At 41.7% G+C, this 22,330-nt stretch overlaps 1 protein-coding gene across 4 annotated transcripts in view; it reads left to right on the top strand.

Moving 5' to 3' along the window:
• Positions 1-22,330, top strand: part of dgki (diacylglycerol kinase, iota) — a 102,886-nt gene that overhangs the window by 74,302 nt on the left and 6,254 nt on the right. For 2 of the 4 annotated variants that reach the window (XM_026147876.2, XM_026147875.2), the window contains exons 14-30: positions 4,660-4,785; positions 5,076-5,154; positions 5,484-5,539; positions 6,523-6,585; positions 8,853-8,926; positions 10,476-10,587; positions 10,660-10,746; positions 12,455-12,567; positions 13,358-13,420; positions 15,249-15,349; positions 16,032-16,111; positions 16,409-16,453; positions 16,878-16,947; positions 18,191-18,231; positions 18,349-18,473; positions 19,725-19,750; positions 21,161-21,198. In XM_026147876.2, coding sequence (XP_026003661.1) covers positions 4,660-4,785; positions 5,076-5,154; positions 5,484-5,539; positions 6,523-6,585; positions 8,853-8,926; positions 10,476-10,587; positions 10,660-10,746; positions 12,455-12,567; positions 13,358-13,420; positions 15,249-15,349; positions 16,032-16,111; positions 16,409-16,453; positions 16,878-16,947; positions 18,191-18,231; positions 18,349-18,473; positions 19,725-19,750; positions 21,161-21,198 — 1,299 coding nt within the window. The remainder of the gene's footprint in view (positions 1-4,659; positions 4,786-5,075; positions 5,155-5,483; positions 5,540-6,522; positions 6,586-8,852; positions 8,927-10,475; positions 10,588-10,659; positions 10,747-12,454; positions 12,568-13,357; positions 13,421-15,248; positions 15,350-16,031; positions 16,112-16,408; positions 16,454-16,877; positions 16,948-18,190; positions 18,232-18,348; positions 18,474-19,724; positions 19,751-21,160; positions 21,199-22,330) is intronic. The other 2 variants (XM_026147877.2, XM_026147878.2) reach the window with 2 other exon arrangements.

Here is a 22,330-nt window from a genome sequence, read left to right as displayed (position 1 = left end):
AATAGGCAAGCAGCTTGGTGTGAAAAAAATCAACTGTGGGAGCAATCATCAGAAAATGGAAGACATACAAGACCACTGATAATCTCCCTCGATCTGGGGCTCCACGCAAGATCTCATCCCGTGGGGTCAAAATGATCATGAGAACGGTGAGCAAAGATCCCAGAACCACACGGGGGGACCTGGTGAATGACCTGCAGAGAGCTGGGACCAAAGTAACAAAGGTCACCATCAGTAACACACTACAACGGCAGGGAATCAAATCCCGCAGTGCCAGACGTGTTCCGCTGCTGAAGCCAGTGCATGTCCAGGCCCGTCTGAAGTTTGCCAGAGAGCACATGGATGATACAGCAGAGGATTGGGAGAATGTCATGTGGTCAGATGAAACCAAAGTAGAACTTTTTGGTATAAACTCAACTCGTCGTGTTTGGAGGAAGAAGAATACTGAGTTGCATCCCAAGAACACCATACCTACTGTAAAGCATGGGGGTGGAAACATCATGCTATGGGGCTGTTTTTCTGCCAAGGGGACAGGACGACTGATCCGTGTTAAGGACAGAATGAATGGGGCCATGTATTGTGAGATTTTGAGCCAAAACCTCCTTCCATCAGTGAGAACTTTGAAGATGAAACGAGGCTGGGTCTTCCAACATGACAATGATCCAAAACACACCGCCCGGGCAACAAAGGAGTGGCTCCGTAAGAAGCATTTGAAAGTCCTGGAGTGGCCTAGCCAGTCTCCAGACCTCAACCCCATAGAAAATCTGTGGCGGGAGTTGAAAGTCCATGTTGCTCGGCGACAGCCCCAAAACATCACTGCTCTCGAGAAGATCTGCATGGAGGAATGGGCCAAAATACCAGCTACTGTGTGTGCAAACCTGGTAAAGACCTATAGTAAACGTTTGACCTCTGTTATTGCCAACAAAGGTTATGTTACAAAGTATTGAGTTGTATTTTTGTTATTGACCAAATACTTATTTTCCACCCTGATTTACGAATAAATTCTTTACAAATCCTACCATGTGGATTCATGGATTTTTTTTTTCACATTCTGTCTCTCACAGTTGAAGTGTACCTCTGGTGCAGATTACTGACCTCTGTCATCATTTTAGGTGGGGGAACTTGCACAATCGGTGGCTGACTAAATACTTTTTTGCCCCACTGTATATGTGACAGTAAGGATGGACCTTGTAGTTCAGTATCACTGAGTGTAATGAACTGTGCCGTCTCAGCCCTGCACCGAGCTGAACGATGAAGCAAGGACACGCGAATGACTTCAGCAGCTCCGGATGGAGCAGCAGTGAAAGCAATGATAAAACATTCCCGATACGTACAGAGATACACGCTTGGAGCGAAGACGGCCCTGAGTGGAAATTCTTATCTGCCATGTGATTAATTAGTCTAATTGCTCTATCCTTTTTGTCCTCTATTTCATCAAGTATTTCTGACTGCAGGCATTTTATCCACTTTGTCTATTTCCATTTCCTCTCCATTCCTCTGAGTTCTCATTTCTTATCCTTTTTTTTAACTGTTGGTGCATCTCCTTTCCTTTCCTTTCCTTTCCTTTCCTTTCCTTGCCTTGCCCTCACTGCTCTTCTCCTTGCTCCATTCCTTGTTCTCACTCTTTCATCCTCTTTTCTTCCTTTGACTTTCCCTTTTGCGCTTTCTTTAGAGTTTTTTTTTTTTTTCATTTCCTACCTTTCCTCTTTTTCCCAACTTTCTCCAACTTCTTTTGTTTTCATTTAATTTTTCTTTCATTTTCTGGACCTTCCTTCTTCATCCTGCTGTCTTTCCTTTACTGCTGTTCCCTCTCCTTCTTGCTCCTTTCTTTCTTCTCGCCTCTTTTTCTTTCAGTCTATATTGAAAGATAAATAAAATATATCTATTTCCTGTCCTCTATATTGTCCTTGTCTTTCCATTCTCTACTTTCCTCATATTTTCTTCCCTTTTCATTTATTTTTCCCCCCATTTGCTGGACCTTCCCTCATCATCTTGCTCTCTTCTCATTTAGTTTGCATTAGCTTTCTTTCCATTTCTTTCCACTTTTTTCTCTCCTCCTTCATTCTTCTCTTCTGTTTTGCTCATCTTCCCTCCTATCGCTTGTTTTTCCTTTCCTTCCCTTCCCTTCCCTTTCTCTCTCACCCTTATTTCTCCCTCTTCCTGCTATTTTATATTGCTTATGTCTCTTTCCTTCTTCTGTCCTGATCTCTCTCTCATCTCTCTGACACTCAGTTGTGTTACTCACCGCCGTATCTGTTCCACCTCTCGCTGCGTGAGTGTGACTGTCCCTGTGACTTGCTGTTTGAGTGTGAGCTCTCCTGCTGAGTGTGTGTCCTTGTTAGTACTTACATTGCGGGGACATAAATGGTGCGGACTTGTTTTGGACACACAAACGATCGTTTCCTCCATGCAAATGACTTGATTTGAGTGTTAATAACCTGTTGGGTCAAAGGTTAGGTTTTAGATTGTGTAGGTTTTGGTTAAATTAAGTTAATGTAAGTTGAAACCTGACTGTGTGTGTGTCAGCAGCTAAGAGGCCCTGCTGATGAGCGCTACTACCATCAGATTGTTTTCTCCTTATATGTGTGTGTGTTGTCTTTTGTCTTGTTTCCTTTATTTGTCCAAAAGGAGGGAGAAAATAAAAGCAAACGAAGACAGAAAACTGTACATGAGAGGGATCGACCTGCGGAGATTGTGAAATCCGTGGACGTGCATCATGTGGTTGTGTTTGATGCTCTTAAAGGTTATGGTTATAGTGGCAGTAATGAAACCTCAATCATCGCTCACTGAAATCCAATCATCGCATGCTGTTCCTGTCTGCTCCTCTCTTTTATTACTTAGTGTGTTTTCTTGCGCGTGGTGTTCTTGTTAGCAAGGAGATGAAAGAGGAATAGAGCGACAAGAAACAGCCTTAGCCTCTTCTTCAGTCTTCCACTGTCCACTTTCTCTCTCGTTCTTCTCTGCATCCCAGTCTGTTTTTAGCTGCTGTGCACATTCCTTAAATGTGATTCTCAAAATTTCTACTCCTTTTTTTTAATATATATATATTTTTTTTTTTTATTGCCTGAACTCAATGAGTAAAGCTGTGTGTATATCACAGCATTTAGACTGATTTACAAACAGCTAACAAATCCTCCAGAACTGCCAGTTCTTACAACATTCTTACAGTTCTTACAATTATTTGCTATTATTATTATTTATTTATTTTTTACTAGAAGTTACTCTTACATGGTGTTAACCAAACTCTAGCAGAATTAATTTTTACTGCAATATTTGATTTAGTTTTAGTCATAATTTAGACATCTAAATACTTTTAGTTTTATTCGACTTGTAGTTTTATTATTAAGATTATAGGAGCCAAATTCAAAAGTTGATTCATTGACTAAAGTGAAAAGGTTTGTTATGTCTTTACAGAGCAGAGGTGCTCCACAAGGTTTACAAAGTCTTATTTTGAAATCCTTCCAAGTGTTGTCGTTTTCATGAGAAACAGGGGAGCTGGTTGTACGGATGCCATTTGTCAGGTCTAACCTTCATTCTGATTGGATCATTTCCTAAATCGTCCCGCCTTTCTGCACAACTTAATTAGTTCTGATTGGATCTTATCTCTCTGAATATTTTGTTTATAGTTGTTGATGAAAGTGTCGCTATGTTTCATCAGTTTTCGTCCGTTAGTTTTCGTTTAGTTATTCTCATGTTTTGTGAGGGGGGGGAAAAACTGCGATGAAAATTATTGGTCAGTGAAATTAAGACTGAACCCTAGATGGTTTACCAATGACCCAGTGGGTTTTAAACTATCATGTTTGTATAGGTTCTCAGTCATCCAAGTCATAGTCGTCTTGAGAGATATTTAACCCCTAGTGGGACTTCTCCCCTTTGTTTGTTGACCTGCTACTGATCATGAGAGTTGTCACATGAGCCAAAGTGTGAACAAAGACTAGGGTCTTAAATCATCACCAGGGATTAAGGGTAAACCACTATGTGAGACATTGTGACCTATTGAGGTAACATGAAGCGGGGTGTGAGTGGGGGTTGAAGCACATGGGGAGGGATCTCTAGACTGCATTGCAGGTAGCTGATGCCTGGTGTCGTACTGTAAAGTTTTATTTTTAGCTAAATGATATAAAAAAAACCACTTCCCTGAAAATGGCTCCACAATTTTTCATTCAGCACTGATGGGTCTTTACAGATGTGAAGGTCAACCCCTTCCATATGCTCTAATGCTCTCCCATATTGTCATGAATGCTGGATTCTGCCCTGTTATTAAAGAGGCTGGGCCTCTCTGATAGATCGAGCAGCTCTGAGGTCCTCTTTTTATACCCAGTTAAGTTTCCATTTAACCTAAAAGGTTATCAGATGCTTCACCGGGTCATTTTGTAGCAACCTACACAACCTTTACACAACCTTTCCAGCATTTTATTAATATTCATTGCTAGCATTCAGTTAAAAAGAAAATCTCACTTTATTAAACGTTTGCGTTACAACATGTCATCTTTGTCCTATTTTCACTTACTCAAATAGTTTAGATGTTCTGCAGTGTGTATTTATCCTCACTTTGCACAGATGCATATTAAATGTAACATTAAAACCCTTTTGCACGGATGACTGTGTAGATGTTGGGTAGTTAAATTTGCCTCTGTCTTGTGTTTGCTATCCTCCCTGCAGGGCTACACGGATGAACCAGTGTCCAAGGTTTTGTGTCATGTGGAGGACGGTTCGGTGGTGCAGCTGGACAGGTGGAACCTCTTAGTAGAAAAGAGCTCTGCCCAGCCAGAGGAGGGCACACAGAAGGTCAGTTTGTGCTGGAAATTAGGATGTGTGCGTTCCATATTAGGTACACTGTTGGAATAAAGATAGGGCAGTTTTGGTGCTTTATTTTTCAGCCTCTGAGGTTTTTGCTTGTTAATATCTATACCGTGGGTTTAAAGAGTTGGGCTTTACCAAAAAGTGTGAATTTGGATGAGTATCAGTAGCTAAATGGTCAGAGTTTATGCTCAAAGAGGATGTGAGCTGTCTATGTGAATAAATTACATTATATTTATGCAAAGAGGCCCACTTCAGTGTTTTTCCTGCATCCTCAGCTGCCCTTGAACGTGTTCAACAACTACTTCAGCCTTGGCTTCGACGCGCACGTCACCCTGGAGTTCCACGAGTCCAGAGGTGTGTGAAAGCTATTTTAATATCAGTCTTTTTTTAAATTTTCACCTTGTGTCAACTCTATTCATGTTCCATTAGGTCCTCCTCTCCCTAGTTAATAGATCATTTTCTGCTTTTGTTAAAAAAAAAGAAGAGAAAGATGAGCAGAATGAAAAATTTACAAAGGATACTGAATCAGATTCACACATTCAGGCATGCACAAATGAGTCAGTCTCTCCGTGTTACTCTGCACCGCTCTGCGTGAGTTTTCACATTTGTAATCCCACGGTCTTTGTCGCATCTTTAATGTATTCTCCTTCTTTCTCTCTGCCTCTCTAATTGTGTCTTTCCAGAGGCCAACCCAGAAAAGTTTAACAGTCGCTTCCGCAACAAGATGTTCTATGCAGGAGTGAGTGTCCCCGATGACTTTCTTTCTGCTCACACATCCACAGACACACAAACCTTTGGAGCCGAAACTCTTCCTCCCAGTCACTGTCTGTCTGACACACAGACACATGTTAGGATGAGCAGGAAGAAGTCTGGTTTAAATAAGCGAGAATGAGGTGCTGCAAAAAATCACTCAGAGTAAATACACATGGAGGCAAAGAGAATATCTCAGCTGTTTTTCAAAAGAAAGTAAAAGCTACAGAATGTAAAGAAACATCTGCTTTGACTTTATATCCCAAGCCTCTGTACACTGAGCAGATTTCAGGTGAAGTTGAACGAGGACCAGGCTGTACTTTTGAGCAGTACCAGGTTGTGCCACCTGACGGTGCAGGGAGTCAGTCTAGCGTTCACTCTGAGGGCCTTTACACACCAGCACGTAAAATCTGTGCAAATGTTTCATGAATTAAAACATTTTTCAGACTTATCTATTTTTAATGCAGCCATTCACATCGACCGCATACCTTCGCCAGATGATTTTTGGGTAATTTTCCTGTAATCCAGTAATTTTACTGATCTGTAGTGAGCCGAGGTCATAGCACGCTGTTTTGATCTTTGATCTATTGTTAATTAATCCAGCATTTTTCCAACTTCGTGCAGCTCTAGCTTCTGAACCTCCCCGATTGAAATAAAAATTCTTAAACAAGAATTTTTAAATTTGGAGCTATTTGGAATGAGCAAATTCTCTGTGAAGGATGTGAGTTGGAAGGGAGAAGTGATGGGTGGGAGTTGGAGCGGAAGCGTGTCACGGAGTTATCTCTTTTTAATGAGGGAAATGTAATGAACTGTAATTCTGTTTGATTGGGCCCCATTCTCTCTCTCTCGTGTGTGTGTGTGTGTGTGTGTGTGTGTGTGTGTGTGTGTGTGTGTGTGTGTGTGTGTGTGTGTGTGTGTGTGTGTGTGTGTGTGTGTGTGTGTGTGTGTGTGTGTGTGTGTGTGTGTGTGCAGGCTGCGTTCTCAGATTTCCTCCAGAGGAGCTCCAGGGATTTGTCCAAGCACGTCAGAGTGGTGGTGAGTGTTAACACACTCTCTCCGTCTTCTCTCTCGCTCTCCGCCTGTATCGTTTTCTGTGTCGACATGTTTGGGCAGCAGGTCGGTGATTAAAATCCCGCCCTCTGCTTCTCTTTTAACGGCCGCCGTGCTGAAGTGTCCTTCATTAAAGTCTTACAAGAACCACCGCGCTGCTCATTCACTGACCCTGAACACTGACATCTACCCCAGGGTTAGAGCACCAACAGTTTTTTATTAACATTTCTAATGACGATTTCATTGGTTAATTGAAAAATTCCTTAAAAAAAGAAAAATGCCCAGAGATAAAATGAGCATATTTAAAGGGACAGTTCACCCCATCTCAGGGGTGATCCAGTATGTGGTGCAGAGCAGATTTCTGGTTTGTTGTCTCTCTCTTCATGTTAGCCCTGTGATGGACTGGTGACCTGTCCAGAGTGCGCTGCGCCCTCTGCTCTGTGCTAACTGGAGCAGGCTTGGACGATATCAGCTGTAGGTTCAAGTCAACATTAACATCTACAGAGGAATGCAGGAGAGGGGTACAACAGTATCTACAGCTATCTGTAAAGCATGGCAGAGGCTGTGTCTTGGTTGGGGGCTGTATTTCAGGCAGTAGTGTTGGATATCTTGGAAAATCTTATGGAATTAGGAATGCAGATAAGTACTATCAGATTTTGATCCAGCATGTAATGTCCACCCTGGACAGGCTGGCTTAATTTTTTTAGGTATGACATTGATCCCAAATACAATGTCAATGCAGTAAAATCATTCCTGGATGAAACACACAGTCATGGATTGGCCTCCCCGGAGCTCGGACCTCAACGTTACTGAAGCAGTGTGGGATCATCTACAGGCAGAAAAAACATCCAAAGACGAGCTTTGAATGTCTTTCAAGAAGTCCGGAGAACTATTCCTCAAGACTACTTAAAGAAAGTACAAGAAAGCAGCCCCAGAAAGTTCAGGCTGTGTTGAAGAATAAAGTTGCTTATATGAAATATTGATTTTCGATTGCCCTTATATTAGTAATTTGTCAATATTAGCTATTGATATATAGGTATTGTCTCTTGTGATGGCTGATTAACCATAACTAAAAAAGTAAAAAAGAAATGAAAGAAACACCCTTCAGCCTTGTTATGAGTGTTGATGTTGCAAAGTTTGTCCACCAGAGGGCGCCCTGCAAATTTCCTGTTGGGAACTCATATGTGTGAAATAGCACATCTGATTGATTTGACTTGATTTGGTGGTGAACGGTCCCTTTGATTTTTTTTCCCAGTTAACAAACCCTGTAACTATCGTGGACTGAGTAGAACATAACTAAATTACAGGATTGTTTACTGTGTCTTCAGTGTCAGTGATGCCCCGAGAGCAGCATCTGTTGAAATTTCATGCCAGAGCAGCAAAACACAAACAGTTTTTTGATCGTCTCGGAACATTTTCCGACTTCCCTACTCTGATGCTGACTCTCATCCTCAAGCTTCTTGTTTCCTGCTGCTTTGGATAATAAATATATCCTGTCATTCAAAGAAAGAAAGAAAAAAAGACTCAATCGTTTCCTTAAAACAATCTTGGCGCTGCAGTTTTGAACAAATATTAGTAACACAGGAGGAAAAACTGTTTGTTTGGGATTGTTTTCAGCTGCTAATTTGTTGTTGCTGTGAGTATTTATAGCAGCATCAGCAGATTTACAGTGCCCTCGTTCATTGTAATGCAGGAACTTGTTAGAGGTGTTAACGCTGATGTGTTTTATATCGTTTCTGTGAGAATAATGGAGCTGTGTGGCACAGAGGAATGAGCTCAAGCTTCGGATGCGCAGCGCTGAGGCTTTCTGTTGGTTTTGGTCTTTTCCTTGGATTTATTTATAGAAGCATATTGAATTTGACTGGACTTATCCTTTAATTATGCTTTGATTTAGAAACTTTCCTGGTGGAAAATAGATAATTGAATATGAAAAATCTGACCCAGAAATGGTTTGTACATTTAGAAAATGGCACATCTTACGTGGTTGCAGCAATAAATCATTAACGGCATCCTGCAGGGAGCTGAGTGTGGCGTGACCCTTGACCTGATTAATCAGAACGTGGGGGCGGGTTGGACCGAGAGTGAGGACAGTGAAACTGAGAGTAAAAGCTGAGAACGGCGAGCGACGCTTGAAATGACATTTAAAAGCAAAACAAACGTTCGAGAGTGAAAATAAGTTGTTATACTGCAAATATGTGGCGCACATTCTGTGAAACGTTGGCTCAATGTTTCTCTTTCCATGTGTTTCACAGTGTGATGGCACAGATCTCACTCCCAAGATCCAGGAGCTGAAGTTCCAGTGCATAGTGTTTCTAAACATTCCCAGGTAGGTGATCATGGAGTGGCCACGATGGCACAAATCGATGGTTCCCAGGAATTTCTTGACCTGAACTTAGTCAGGCACTGTCTAGGTTTCTGAATATTATTGATTAGCTTCATAGCTTCAAATTCAAATTCAAATTCAAATTTTATTTGTCACGTACACAGTCATACACAGTACGATATGTAGTGAAATGCTTGGACAACTGCTCGTGACCTAAAGAAAACAAAAAAGGAAAAGGCTATGAATAAGATAGGAAATAAATATGAAAAATTAAAAAGGGTAAATTTAACTAGGAAGGAATAAAATATAAATTAAGGTTAAAAATGAAATAACTGTACAACACAAATTAGAATGAAGGGTAAATGGCTTCAACACAAAGGGGTGGGGGTGTAATGGTGTGGAGGATTTTTTCCATTCTTTGTGACCCTTATTAGCCTACCCAAGTCTTGTTGCTGACCACGCTGATTCCTACTCATCCTCCGATGGTTGCTTCCAGCAGGATGACACATGGTGTCAAACTGGTTTATTGAACCTGCACATAGATGGACTCCACAGTCCCATCTCAGTCCAACAGAGCACCTTTAGTAGTGGTGGAACAGGAAATTCTCATCATGGATGTGCAGTCCACAAATGTGGAGCAACTGTGTGATGCTATCATGCCAACATGGATGTTTCCAGGACGTTGTTGAGTCTGTGGCATGAAGAATTAAGGCAGCTAAAGCTGTGACATAGATGTGTTGTGTCTTTGAACATCTGTGAGGGGGCGGTACTTATTTTCCCGTCACTCAGTGCTGCTGCAGTGTCAGTTCTGTCTCGATGCCTTTTGTGAACCAGACAGATTTGAGAGCTTTTCCTTCCCAGCAGAGGTCTGGCTATTTTCTTTTTTTCGAAGAAATTCACGGCGGACAGACTCCGAGCGTCATCAGTCAGTCATTGGTGAATTTAGTAGCAGTTTTGTGATCTGTGGCTCAGTCAGTCTTTTTGAAAACAGTGTTGCTGTGTTGCTTCTTTGTGAATTTCTTGGTATTTGCTCTGCTAAGAATAAATAAAAACCAAAGAAAAAAAGTTCACTGTTATTGAAAAACGTGTAAATAATGGGGCATCTGTAAGTTTTAATTTCTGTCTAACAATTCAGTGTGTGACAAAGCATGTTAAATAGCATCTAGAAAACTGTGAGACACCACAACTCTCTTGTGACTACCTGACTAATTAAATTCTTGAAGTGGGCTGAAGGTAGAGGCAGGAGGTGTAATTCAGGTTTTATGCTCGCTGAAGCTGTTGACTTCAGTCCTCCCACGCAGCCTGGAGTTAAAATACTCCTCAGTCAATAAAAACAAATTTCATACCTGTTCGGTCAGAGGAAAGTCTGCGCCGTCACTGGAGAAAGATGAATCAGCCAGAAAAGCACCTGATTTGATATTTGAGTTTAACCTTTGCTAAAAAACATCAGCAGTGAGCGTGTCATCAACAGGACGCCACAGGGGGAGCCCAAATGACATTTAAGGTGTTTTTGAGACTCTGTTGTTGCATGATTGTGTTAACACGTGTGCAGATACTGTGCCGGCACCATGCCATGGGGAAACACGGGAGACCATCGAGACTTTGAACCTCAGCGCCATGACGACGGCTGCATCGAGGTTATCGGCTTCACCATGGCCTCGCTGGTAAGAATTTCAAAAAAGAAGCAGCGCAACGAAGAGAAAACCACATCTGAAAACGTCTCTGTTGTCCACTAGGCAGCGCTGCAGGTTGGAGGTCACGGAGAGAGACTTCACCAGTGCAGAGAGGTCATCCTCACTACCTACAAGACTGTACCTGTTCAGGTAATATTAGAGTGACAGAGTGTAATATAAAAACCTCATACCTGCAGGATTCAAAGCAAGAGCAGCTAGAGAATAATCAGAGTATAAGAAAACAACAAACACGTAGAATTCCTCAGAATAAACACAAACTGTTGTAGTAAATGTACAGTTTTATTTAGGAGTGTCTAACATAAGGCCTGGGGGCCAGAATCGACCCAGCAAATACTCCAATCTGGCCCACTGGACAGCTTTGGAAAATGTGAAGAAGTTTTACGGCTTTTCCTTTTGATAAAGACCCTTCACCACCAAAACTGTTTATGCTGCATTAAAGTAATTAAGTAATAGATAAACAATTAAATTTAATATACCTAGTTTAGCTTGTATTAAAAACATTAATTAATAAAAACTTTGAAATTGAAATGGTACGTGACAGCAAACTTTAGGTCCGTGCTTCTAAGACTTCCTCTGGTACAAAAACCTGGATAAAGTTCCCACTTCCCCATCTCACATGTTTAATTGATCAGTAACAATTAAAAACAATTGACTTCAGGTGAAATTAATTTCAGCACAGTCAGTCCTGTTTCCCAGCATGAAGATCAACCTTTTTAAATTCCGTATGTTTCTGGTGATGCACCTCACAGTTTGACAAACCTTTGAGATGACTGACTGATTTTTAATTTTTCTCTCTTAAATATTTGATTCAATTCTTCGTTTAGCTCTGAGTAACTCTGCAGGGGACAATATTTCATTATTCATTCTTTATTTCATTATTATTTAATCATATCTATTAATGATATTTAAAACGTAACTATAGTGCTGGCTGTAATATAAACAGAGAAGCAACAACGTTGAGAAACAAGAAAAGGGTTAAACAGTTTTTCTCAGATGGGTACATGAGAACCTCTCGGGGTAGTGTAGAGTACTGCATTGTTTAAAGTAACAGTCATGCAGAAATGATGAAGTCATTCAGCTGCAGTAAATGCAATGAGAAGTGCGAGTGTATTAAAATTGGCTATATATTTAATTTTATTTGTGATATTTAATGACAAACAGACAAAAGTGAGCCAGATGTTTGTGTGCGGCCTCTTTTCTGCAGTGACTCTGATCAAAAGCTCAGATAGGAGACAGAGATGAGAGCTGTTAAAACCCTCTGTTTGTGATGAGCAGGGGCTCAGTGTGAGATAAAGAAGGATTATTTTGAGCTGAATCGTGCAATGCCGCTCTAGTAGAGTCCGCTATACTGTGCTGCGGTTTGTGAGATTTATTTAACCTGACATTTCTTTTTATCAGGCCAGGTCAAATAAACATTACACAAGCTATTACTAAATTGAAGACTGCTCAAAACATCTCCAAGAGCCCAACCAAACCTTCAAACAATCTGTTTTGGGTAAAATGACCCCAATAATGACCATTTAAAAAAAGAAAAAGAAGGTTGAGCTCATATAAAGTCATCAGGGAAGTGTTTACTGAGGTCACAGAGCAAGTGAGTTGAGGGCCGTTTTCATTTTATAGAAGTGGAGGTCTCTTTCCAAACAAGAGTCACCCTCTGCTGGTCCTTAGAAAGAATGCAGGTTTAAGACGTCCGTCTTTTAAACTGTTTGTGAGTGCAAGTAGCTTCTTGGCTGGTTTTCGGATTTATATGCTGCTGATGTAAGCCTAAAAGAAGCAAATACTATGAAGTCATTGGTTTGACTTTTAAAACATGACCTCAGCGTGTCTTTCTGTTCAGGTGGACGGCGAGCCATGCCGACTGGCTCCATCCACTCTCCGCATCTCTCTTCGAAATCAGGCCAACATGGTCCAGAAGAGCAAGAGACGCACCTCTGTGCCCCTGCTCAACGAGTGAGTCACACACACATGTGCGCGCTCGTACAGATGGAGGATCTAGGCCAGCAGCGTTGTAAAAAATCTGAATGAGTCACACAGTCTGTTTAGCAGGAGCTGACATTCACTCGTCAGTCTCCCACATCTCCGTACAGCACGCCAGACCAAGTCAAAGGAGGGACGTGTAATCAAATTAATCCAAACAAGAGCATGGGTGACACGTGACACTGGCAGTTTCCTGTGAACAGGAGATGCTTATTGATCTGTTTCAGGAGTGGCAGTGCTGCCTTGTGATTTCCTCCTGCACAAAGAGAATCACGAGACTACTAACCCTCCTCCATCCCCGTAGCACTAATATCTCTTCATGTATATCTCTGTCTTTATCTGTGTGTATTTTAAACCGTGTCAGCTACAGTAACTGTGTGCATGTGAGAGCAGGAAGAATAGAGGGTGATGACTTTCTGTAGCAGAACTTATCGACTGTCTGTACTGCTACTGTGCTATCAATGTTTGTCCACTTACCTCTGGGCTTTTCTCCGTCTGTTCCTCCTGTTCTTCTTCTTCTTCTACTTCTTCTTTTGTCTTCCTTCATATTCACTTCTTCATTCCTCCAACACACACGCCGGTGTGATCTTTAATTATTTCTTTTCTTTTCTTTACCTTGTCTCCTTCCCCTCCTCTTTTTTTCATTTCCTTTCCCCTCCTCGTCATTTTCTCTTTTTCCACCCCTCATCTCCCCCCGTCATACGTTCCTCCTCTCTTCTGTGTGTGTGTGTGTGTGTGTGTGTGCGCGTGTGTACGGCCGTAGTATTCAGAAGGTGTGTGCAGCTGATCTGCGCCGCCTCTCTGCTCCCCCCGACTCCTTCTCTGTGTAAGTACCTGAGCCCTCTGTGACCGGATGGATGGATGTTTGTGTCCGTGTGAGTAAATGTGTTGACAGCGTTGTGTCTTTATTGATCCATCAGGCTTTGACCAATATTTGACATGACAAAATCAGCAGTTGGCATCTTCCCAGCTTTTTGTGGTCAGTTATGATGATTTTAATGATAGCAAATTATAAAATATTTGACTTTATTTGTTCATTTAACAGTTTTTATTTGTAGTATTGGAGGTGGTGCTCAGTCAAAGCTTTGGCTACTGAACAAAAGGATGAAGCAGAAAAGCTGCGACCCATTTTAAAATGAGAAAATCCCACGGGCCCCACCCAATCTTAAGTCCTCACCCTAATCATGATACAAGAGAAAGTGATATTTCCTTGAAAGTTGTGTTTAAAAAAAGCCTTAATAGCAATCGCACTGATGAAGAAACGTAAATGTCCAACCAGGCCTTTCAAACATGACACGCTCTTTAACCTGCAAACACTTTAGTACAAACTCACGGGTAATGACCGGTACATTCACCACGAGTGAGCCTCCTGCATGCTGAACTCAGGCAGTACCCTCACCTGAACCAAGCAGAGTATTTCCAGGAGCGAGGAAGAGTCTGACGTGGGCTGTCTCCTGCTGCATGTTTAATGCGAGGAAGGGCAAATCAGGACAAAGTCCCAACATTGAAAGAGGCTCTGCATTAGGATTCCCAACTCATTTAAAGTGGCGCTTTTTGGGTTTTTAGGTGCAGGCACCTCATAGAGAGGAGACGGTTATCCAAGGACACCCTGACTAATGTTCCTCTGTGCTCGTTAGCGGCGGTGGCTAATCAGAAAGACAGCAACCTGTGAGACGTAACAGACAGGAGTCGTAATGTCCTTATTTTATAAGCCCAGATTTTTCCTGTTGGACGTGTTGGCTGTGAGGGTCCATGAACCCCATTTTGAGAACCCCAGATTTGAAATGCTCAAATAGCTGTATTGGTCAAACCCTGCTGTGTCGTGCTGGCTGTTGGTGTTTGTGTTACACAGGCTGGAAGAGAGCGGCAGAGAGAGAAAGAGCGCGTGGCAGCATGCAGATAAAAGCCTGTCCACTCCTCAGTGTGCTTCTGTCTTTTGTCTTAATGTTTCCCTCGCTGTAGTCCCTTTACCTTTACCTGAACCGAGCCTCTCGCTTGACGTCCAGACCCTGTAAAGTGTCTTAATGTTGTGCTCTGAGTAACAAGAGTCATGTAACTGTTGTAATTTCAAACGCTTTCTGTCCCTTTGCAGGTAAGATTATTGAGTTAGAGCTTTTGAGGCTCTGTGGACGTATGATTCTCAAACACCTGTGCAGATGTCTTTTATATGTCAGAGCTCATAGATCTGTTTTCACATGAACGAAAGAAGACAGAGGAGGAATTAAATATCAGGTAAAAGCAGCTGAGCTGAACTCCACTGTGCTGCTTACTGCTGAAATATTTATTCAATTCCAGTGTTTTGGTCTGTCCAGCCTTCGTCAGGTATGTGGGCAGCATCTCAGCATGAGATCACTTTCACTGAAAGTCAGACGGACCAAAACATCGTCAATAATGAAGTGCAGGAGTTCAGCTCAGTTGTTTGTTTGTTTGTTTTTACGTAGTTTTCTCCTCTGATCGAGCTGCCACTCATTCAGGTGTGCAGACACTCAGTTATATTTATATTTAAATAAAAGCTCAGATCTGTTTTGCGTTGTGTCCAGTTGTGTCTGTGCGTGCATGTATGCATCTGTATGCCTTTCTCATTGTCTGCTCGGGCATGTCTGATCTGTGCGTGTGTGCATGTACATGCACGTGTGTGTGTGTGCTTTTTCCAGTCCTCACGCAGTTCCAGATCGTCTGCGTCTTCGAGTGAACCGGATCAGCCTCCAGGAGTACGACAGGCTGCAGTATGACAAGGAGCGGCTACGAGACATATGTAAGGCTCTCTGTGTCTCTTAAATTAAAAAAGAAATCAGCTTTAATCTGACTTTTTGTATAAATTGTGGGTCACCAGCTGCAGAATTTTGTAGCTCATTTGTTTTTAGCCAAACCAACTTTATGACACACATATAGCTAGCAGATACCTGCTAACCTGTTTGTTATTGCTAAGAATTCCACTAAGGCTGAATTACATCTTAAGACTAAATTAGCGTAAGTACTGTAAGTCACACTGTTTGTCAAATAAACCATTAAAAATAAATTCCAAAAGGCAGCAACAGGATACACGAAACATAACTTTAAGCTTTACAACGAGCAAATGGATGAGTTTTGGTTATGAAGGAGGAAACTTTCCATACAGGCTGGTTTTGTACCATGACACATGACAAAAAACACATGACAAAAAAAAAATGTTTTAGTGGTTTATAAAGTAACAAACCTTTGACTCATGTGACAGACAAATAAAACTAGTATTTTGGACCCGACTGTGTCCAACATTTACGTTTCTGCAGCCTGGCACCACGTTTTCATATTTAAACATATTTCTGAAGATTTCTAGTGCAGAAAAAAAATTTTCTTAGTGTAGGTGATCAGCTGTGGATACCATGTGTTGATAAATCTTTACTATAATTACCCTAAAGCTCTAACATGTGTCTGTGTTTTGTTTTGTTTTTTCTCAGCCATCCCTGTTGGCATAGTGGTGGTGAGGGGGGACTGTGACCTGGAGACCTGCAGACTTTATATTGACAGATTACAAGAGGCAAGTCTCTAGCTTTACCACCATCATCATTATCACTTTAATTGCCTCCCTTGTTCTCCTTTTCTCCTGTTTCCTCCTCTTCATCATTATTTCATGATCCACGCAGCAGCGTCGCTGCTCCTTTCTCAGTTATTTATAGATGGATGAATGACCGGCACTGCCAGGAACGCAGAGGTGCTCTTTAGCTGTCTGTCTCATGTGACTGAATGTAAAATGTGTAGAAGCTGTTGATGTTTTTTGTGTAAATGCTTCTGGCTCTTTGTTAACCTTGAAACCTGTCTGCTGTGTGCTTGCTAGGATTTACACCAGGCACCATCTACTGGCCACAGAGTGCACTACCAGGTATATGACTTTGGGGTGTCTTTCTGTGAGGGTTGAGAAACACTGAAACATTTGGACAGTCATCTAAGAGTTTAACATTTTTAGGTGGCTGGCAGCCCATAAGCATTTGGCTAAATAATAGCTAAATAATATAAACTAACTTTATCTGTTACAGGCTGGCACCCACTCTCAAATCCTTGTAGTAACCCTTAGAGTGGTAAAATCCCTAAAAACAACAAAAGATATGCACTACATGCTGTCTTATTGTCTTGCTCATCTCTGCCACGCTACAAAACACTCGTAAACAGCACTTTTGTCTTTCTCACGTGTTCTGTCTTTTGCTTCGTCCTTACTCTGATTAATCTCCTGATTGAACCCTGTTACATTCAGTTCATTGTTCAATAAAAAATGGCGACGATCACAACATTTGTCTCTTTGCCTCCAGGATGAAAGCAGAGGTGTCCCCCGGACCAGTTCAACCAGCAGACTGTCTCCCAACTGGAGCTTCTTGGATTGTGAGTGACTGAAACACCTTAAACTGGATCAGAGTCCTTCTAGAAGGATCTCGGTAACATCTTCATGCACCTGTTGTGGCAGTTAATTAAATTAAGTTTAATTTTAGTGGTCCCCAAAACACAAAAACTGCATGTATAGGGTCACCAGCTTGCAGACTTTGACTCAAAGCATTTTAAAACCTTACTTTTTCTTCCCTCCTTGAGAGTTAAATTTCTACTAAGATGCTGTTACAGAATTATTTATGTCTGTAAACCGTACACATAGCTTCTTAAAGCCTTCAACTAGTCACCAAACTAGTCAGTTATCCATCACATCCTTTAGTAAAGTGTCAAACACAGTAATGTATTCAGACTCCAGTCCTGAAAGTAGGGTAAAGTTTATTTATTTTGTGCTTTTTAAGAACAAAGGTCACAAATTCCTTCAAAAGCTGCTTGTATTGGCTCACTTGACACAAGGGGGCGCCACAGCAGGTGATACAACAATTAAGATTATGAGCTCTAAGAGCCGTGCTTAGAGAGTGCTTTGTAGTGAATCAGAAGAGTCGACTCCCATTGAGCGAGAGCCGGTTCCTCACTTAATTTCCTTTCGCTGCTCAGCTCTCACACAGTGGCTCAGCTATGGTCCAATCCCTCCATAATGCGGCCAATCACATGCAAGGATGTAGCATAACATCATTATGTGAAAACAGAGAGGGTGAGAGACGCAACAGTGAAGTGGAGCGTGTGTCTGTCCTCTCAGTAAGTGAGTGAGACAGTAGACAGCGGGGAGGTGGGCTGTGTGAGTGCATCGCAAAAACACATAAATGTGCCTGACACCCGTAAACGAAGCAGCATCTGGCTGCAGTTTAAAGACTTTTTAGTCTCCGTCTCAACTTTGTCTTGGTCTCCACCTGGTCTGTCTTGGTATTATCTTGGTCTTGGTTTAGGCGGTCTTGACTACAAGTCTAGTATTAGTTGATCCCAGGCTGAATGTGTAATGTTTGCTAACTTGCAAAGAATTCCCACAGGGGGGCGTCAAAAGTTTCAAGTTTCAAAAGCCACAAGTAGCACAAAAAAGGTTTATTATTATTGTCTTGGACTTGAGTTATAAACTAAATTTATAACTCGATAAAAATGAAAGTCGTTGAAGCTTTTTCTAAAATCATAAAAGATTATTTGGGTATCATAAAACCCTGCAGAGATTTTGATGAATGCAGCTTTACAGACGTTTTATGTCGCGTTACTGCGTGTTCCTTCTCTGCAGCCACGTCAGCCGACCGCTTCTATCGCATCGACAAGGCTCAGGTATTTTTGACTCTCCTGCTGCTTCAGAATTCACAAAGCTTGTTTCCAGGTGCATTTTCTTCCTCACGTTCCTTCTTTCTTTCCTGGTTCTCTGGGGGTTTGGGGGTTTTGTTTTAGGAGCATCTGCATTTCGTGACAGAAATCTGTCAGGATGAAGTGTTCATCCTGGACCACGAAGCTCCAGTGGTGAGCCAGGGCTCGTCCGCGGGGATGCCTGATCTGGTGGTGGAGCCCACTGCCGGGTAAGTCAGCAGATAGAGGTGACTCACTGAGGTCAGGAGCCTCTTCTGTACGGTGGTCATTCATGCACCTCAATTAAATAAATATATGAATGACATGAACAATTATTAAGCAATGTTTGCATGCGTTTTTACACCTGGTGTGATCAGAAAAACGTAGCAGGTGAGAATTATGTCATGTTTTCCCAGATACATATTGAATTAAAAAAAGGAAATTTAGGAGACACCATCTGTTTGTTTGGTTGTTGTTTGTTTGTTTGTTTGTTTGTTGTTTGAAGATATCTGAACCAGAAAACTCCATGCACGCACTTTGTGGAGAAGTTTTCTCCCTCCCAAGTGTTTTGGAGTGCAGTGCTCGAGCCTCTAGGATCATCTTCAGAGCTGTTCAGTCAGTGAACAGCTGAATGCAGGCAGAGTTTAGCATCTATTCTCTGACCTGCTAATAGAAAAATGGGCAGTGAAGAGTGACTATCCCTTGGAGGTGGATGCTGAGGTGGATGGGTTCAAACGGCAGAACTGACATTGCGTGATGCGAGTGAATCGTGTCATTGTATATGATGCAGCCGGCACGGCCCTGTGCATTTTATCTGCTCCCCTCACCTCTGGACAGAGTAGACAAAAGAAGGATTACAGAGAAAACTATCTCTGAGAAGTTCACGCTCCACATGAACGTTTCGTTTTACCTACTGTGTGATCACCTTTCTTATCCTGGGTATCAAATAGTTTCCATACCTAAAATGCAAATGAGAAAACGTTTATTCATAATGAAGCAGCGAGCGATTTGGGAGAAGCAACGTCTTTCTGCTCCCAGGCGAGGCAGATCCCCCTGATGCATCTGAAAGAGGGCAAGTGACATCACACGTAGCCACCGCAGCGTCACCCCTGCGTTTTAGCTGCCGCCACACTGTTTTCTGTGGAGCCAGAAGTGACCATGTTTAGGTGAAAGGATGGAGCGCATTCATAACTCTTCACAGACACACATCTTTGAATTATTGCTTAGAGGAAGAAGCCCGCTCAGATGGGACATCAAAACTAAAGCAAACGTGTGTTTGAGGCTGAACATCAGATCATTTCTCTTCAACATTTATAATTAACAGATGTGGCCATAACTTTGCACTTGCATCTGCTCAAAGATCACTTCTATCTGATGAGAATATGAAGGTTTCCACGGTTACGTGATACTAACATTGTGTAAGCACTGGAAAAGTGTTATCTACATATCCTATTAACGCTGTCTTTGTTTTCTGTTTGCAGCGCTCCGTTGACATCAGACGAACAAGGTATCACACGCACGCACAGACACACAGTCAGTGTCACAATATTAAAGTTTAACTTTTTAAGGAGCCTGAAAGTAAGAGATTTCTCCAAAAACACAACAGGCAAGGTTAAACTTTGTTGTATAAATTCATTTCTAGTTATTTATATATAACAAAAATACAATAAAAATTTCCTTAAAGTGCTTTATGGAGAGTAAAGTCCAGCAATCAGATGGCAGGCGACTGTGGGAAGGAAAAACTCCCTGGTAACTGGTGTATATTGATGTTTTTTGTTTTGTTTTTTAAACAGAAGCAACGTCTAAGCCAGGCTCATCTTCCTGCTTTGATTCCTTCTGTAATTTTGTCATATTTTAAGGAGTTTTCCAGCCCTCTAATTACTCTCCTGTACTTACCTGGTACAAAAGGGCACATTAAATGTAAAGTGTTTGGCGTGCCTGTAAGTTGTAATATTCAGAGTATGAGGGTAAATATTTGCCTGATTTGATTAAATGTAATGCGGTGAATGTAAACCGTAAACATCAGCTGGTTGTGAGTTGTCAGGTGGAAGTCACGGGTTGACCTTTGATATGACTCATAGATTAGTGCGTGTCTCAACTTTAGAAACTAAAAGTGAAACGCTTCTCGGACAGATACAGTTTCCTCATTTGCTTTTGTTTTCTTTCTGAAAAATAAGACTGAGCAAACTTTTTCCATTTTCATATGGAGATGGGCAGTTTAGGACTTTTCTTTACAGGTTTCTGTCTTTGGTAAATTGATTTGCTTTCTTCAGTGTGTTCACACTTCTGAACACACTGTGGAACGGTGTTTGCGAGGCCTGTTTACAGAGTCACATCATCAGTCATCCATATTCCCGGGACTCCCCAGTTCTCCCAGAGAACCGGTTGTTCCTTGTGCTTCCAGTTCTGCTGCTTTTTTTCTACTTGTGCCGATTTATGATTTTAGAAGCGCCTTGCTTGGACCGAAATGTATTGCTTTTAACACATTTATTTAATTATTTTCCTAAAAGCAGCTCCGACAGTCAGTCGCTGACTATGAAATCCTCATCCGTAAATGCTCCAGACACACATTAAGTGCTGGAGTTTTAGTTTCCCTGAGATTAATGCTGTCATTAAGTGTTTCTAGTTTCTAGTTGGGCTGTTCAGAGCAGCACGATGCCTCGAGACAAGAGGAATATTTCTCCTGTGTGGAAAAAACACCTCAGCCTTCACCTTTGTAAGAAAGTGGAGCAAAGTTAAAATAGAGCCCTGTGGAAAGACTCAGGCTGATGCTCCCTTCAAACAATAGGTCACCTTAATTATCTGTTACTGAGAAAAAGATCCCTGCATTGTTTTTCTGCTGTAAACAGTGTTTGAGCACAGAGACAGCTGCAGAAAAGATGAAGAAAGTGACTGCTTTGTGTTTGTGTGTTCACAGCTCTGCTGACAGCTGCAAGTTCTGGGGACCTCTCCACGGTAATTCACATCTACTCTGTCACGGCCTGAGGATGACCTGTTACTAGCCTGTGTGTTAGCCACTGCAGAATTAGTTTTTGTGGTTTAATGTTGCACAACAGTAAAATTCCCTTTGCCCAGCCGATCAACAAAGACTCAGCAGTTTCTTAAGTCATGAAAAGGTTAAATTATGCATCACTCCAAACACCACAGGATCCTTTTTTTTTAATTACATGCATGCTGTGACTCATACTACAGGCATTCTTACAAAGTTCCCTGTCAGCCATGACAGTAACACCTAATAAAGGGAGGAAATCCCACAGTTTCTTGTTTCTGTCATGTGTGCATGTGACGGTTTTTCCCTCTCTTGGTTCTGTATCAGACCAGACATCCTTCATGGGGCAATGAAACTTGGCTTAAAGTGGGAGGAACTAAAACAGGTTGTTCCAGACAGAGGATGAGCTAAGGGGCTGTTTCAAGAACTGATAACAACAAAAACAAAAAGCAAAACAAAAGTAACTCTGGTTGTGTCAAAGAATTGAAGTATGCAACTAGAAATGAGTAGAGTCAGGAAAAACTAGAAGTAAAAAACTCCCCAAAAAACAGATTATTGATGTTTGCAAGATCACGAGAAAATGTTTTAAACTGGTTGTGGCCTGGCTCATAGTCCAGGACAGAAATGGAAGGGGCACTATAGCAGATGGTTAATGAGAGGACTTATTCGGATACAGTAAATGAAAGAAAACTAAAAGTGGTAGCAGTGGAATGCCCACATCTATGGGTGTATTTTGGCCTTTTATGTCAACAAAAACAAAGGGGGAGAGTTCTGATTTTTGTGGACCAACAACAAATCTGTGTCTTTATCTCCTGTTTTTGTCACCTGTTATTGCTTGGGTCTCACATCTCCTGTGATTAAGATGTGGGGTGTTGCGACAGATAAACAAAACTAAAAGAAAGACACGCGGGTCCACAGGGATAGGAGCGAGACAGTTGTTAGCTGAAGCTGCTTTACCCTGATTCCCAGACAGTAGGATCATTAACCACTCTTGTGTTACACAGAGAAGGCGTCCTCTCAAGGTAGCAAGTTTAAAAATTATCCTTAGGCACTTTGTCACAAAAAACCCACTTAATTTAATTTCTCTTGAAGAATACC

Source organism: Astatotilapia calliptera, chromosome 17, assembly GCF_964374335.1.
Source record: "Astatotilapia calliptera chromosome 17, fAstCal68.1, whole genome shotgun sequence".
Classification (NCBI taxonomy): domain Eukaryota; kingdom Metazoa; phylum Chordata; class Actinopteri; order Cichliformes; family Cichlidae; genus Astatotilapia; species Astatotilapia calliptera.
This window is presented reverse-complemented; position numbering and strand designations above follow the sequence as displayed.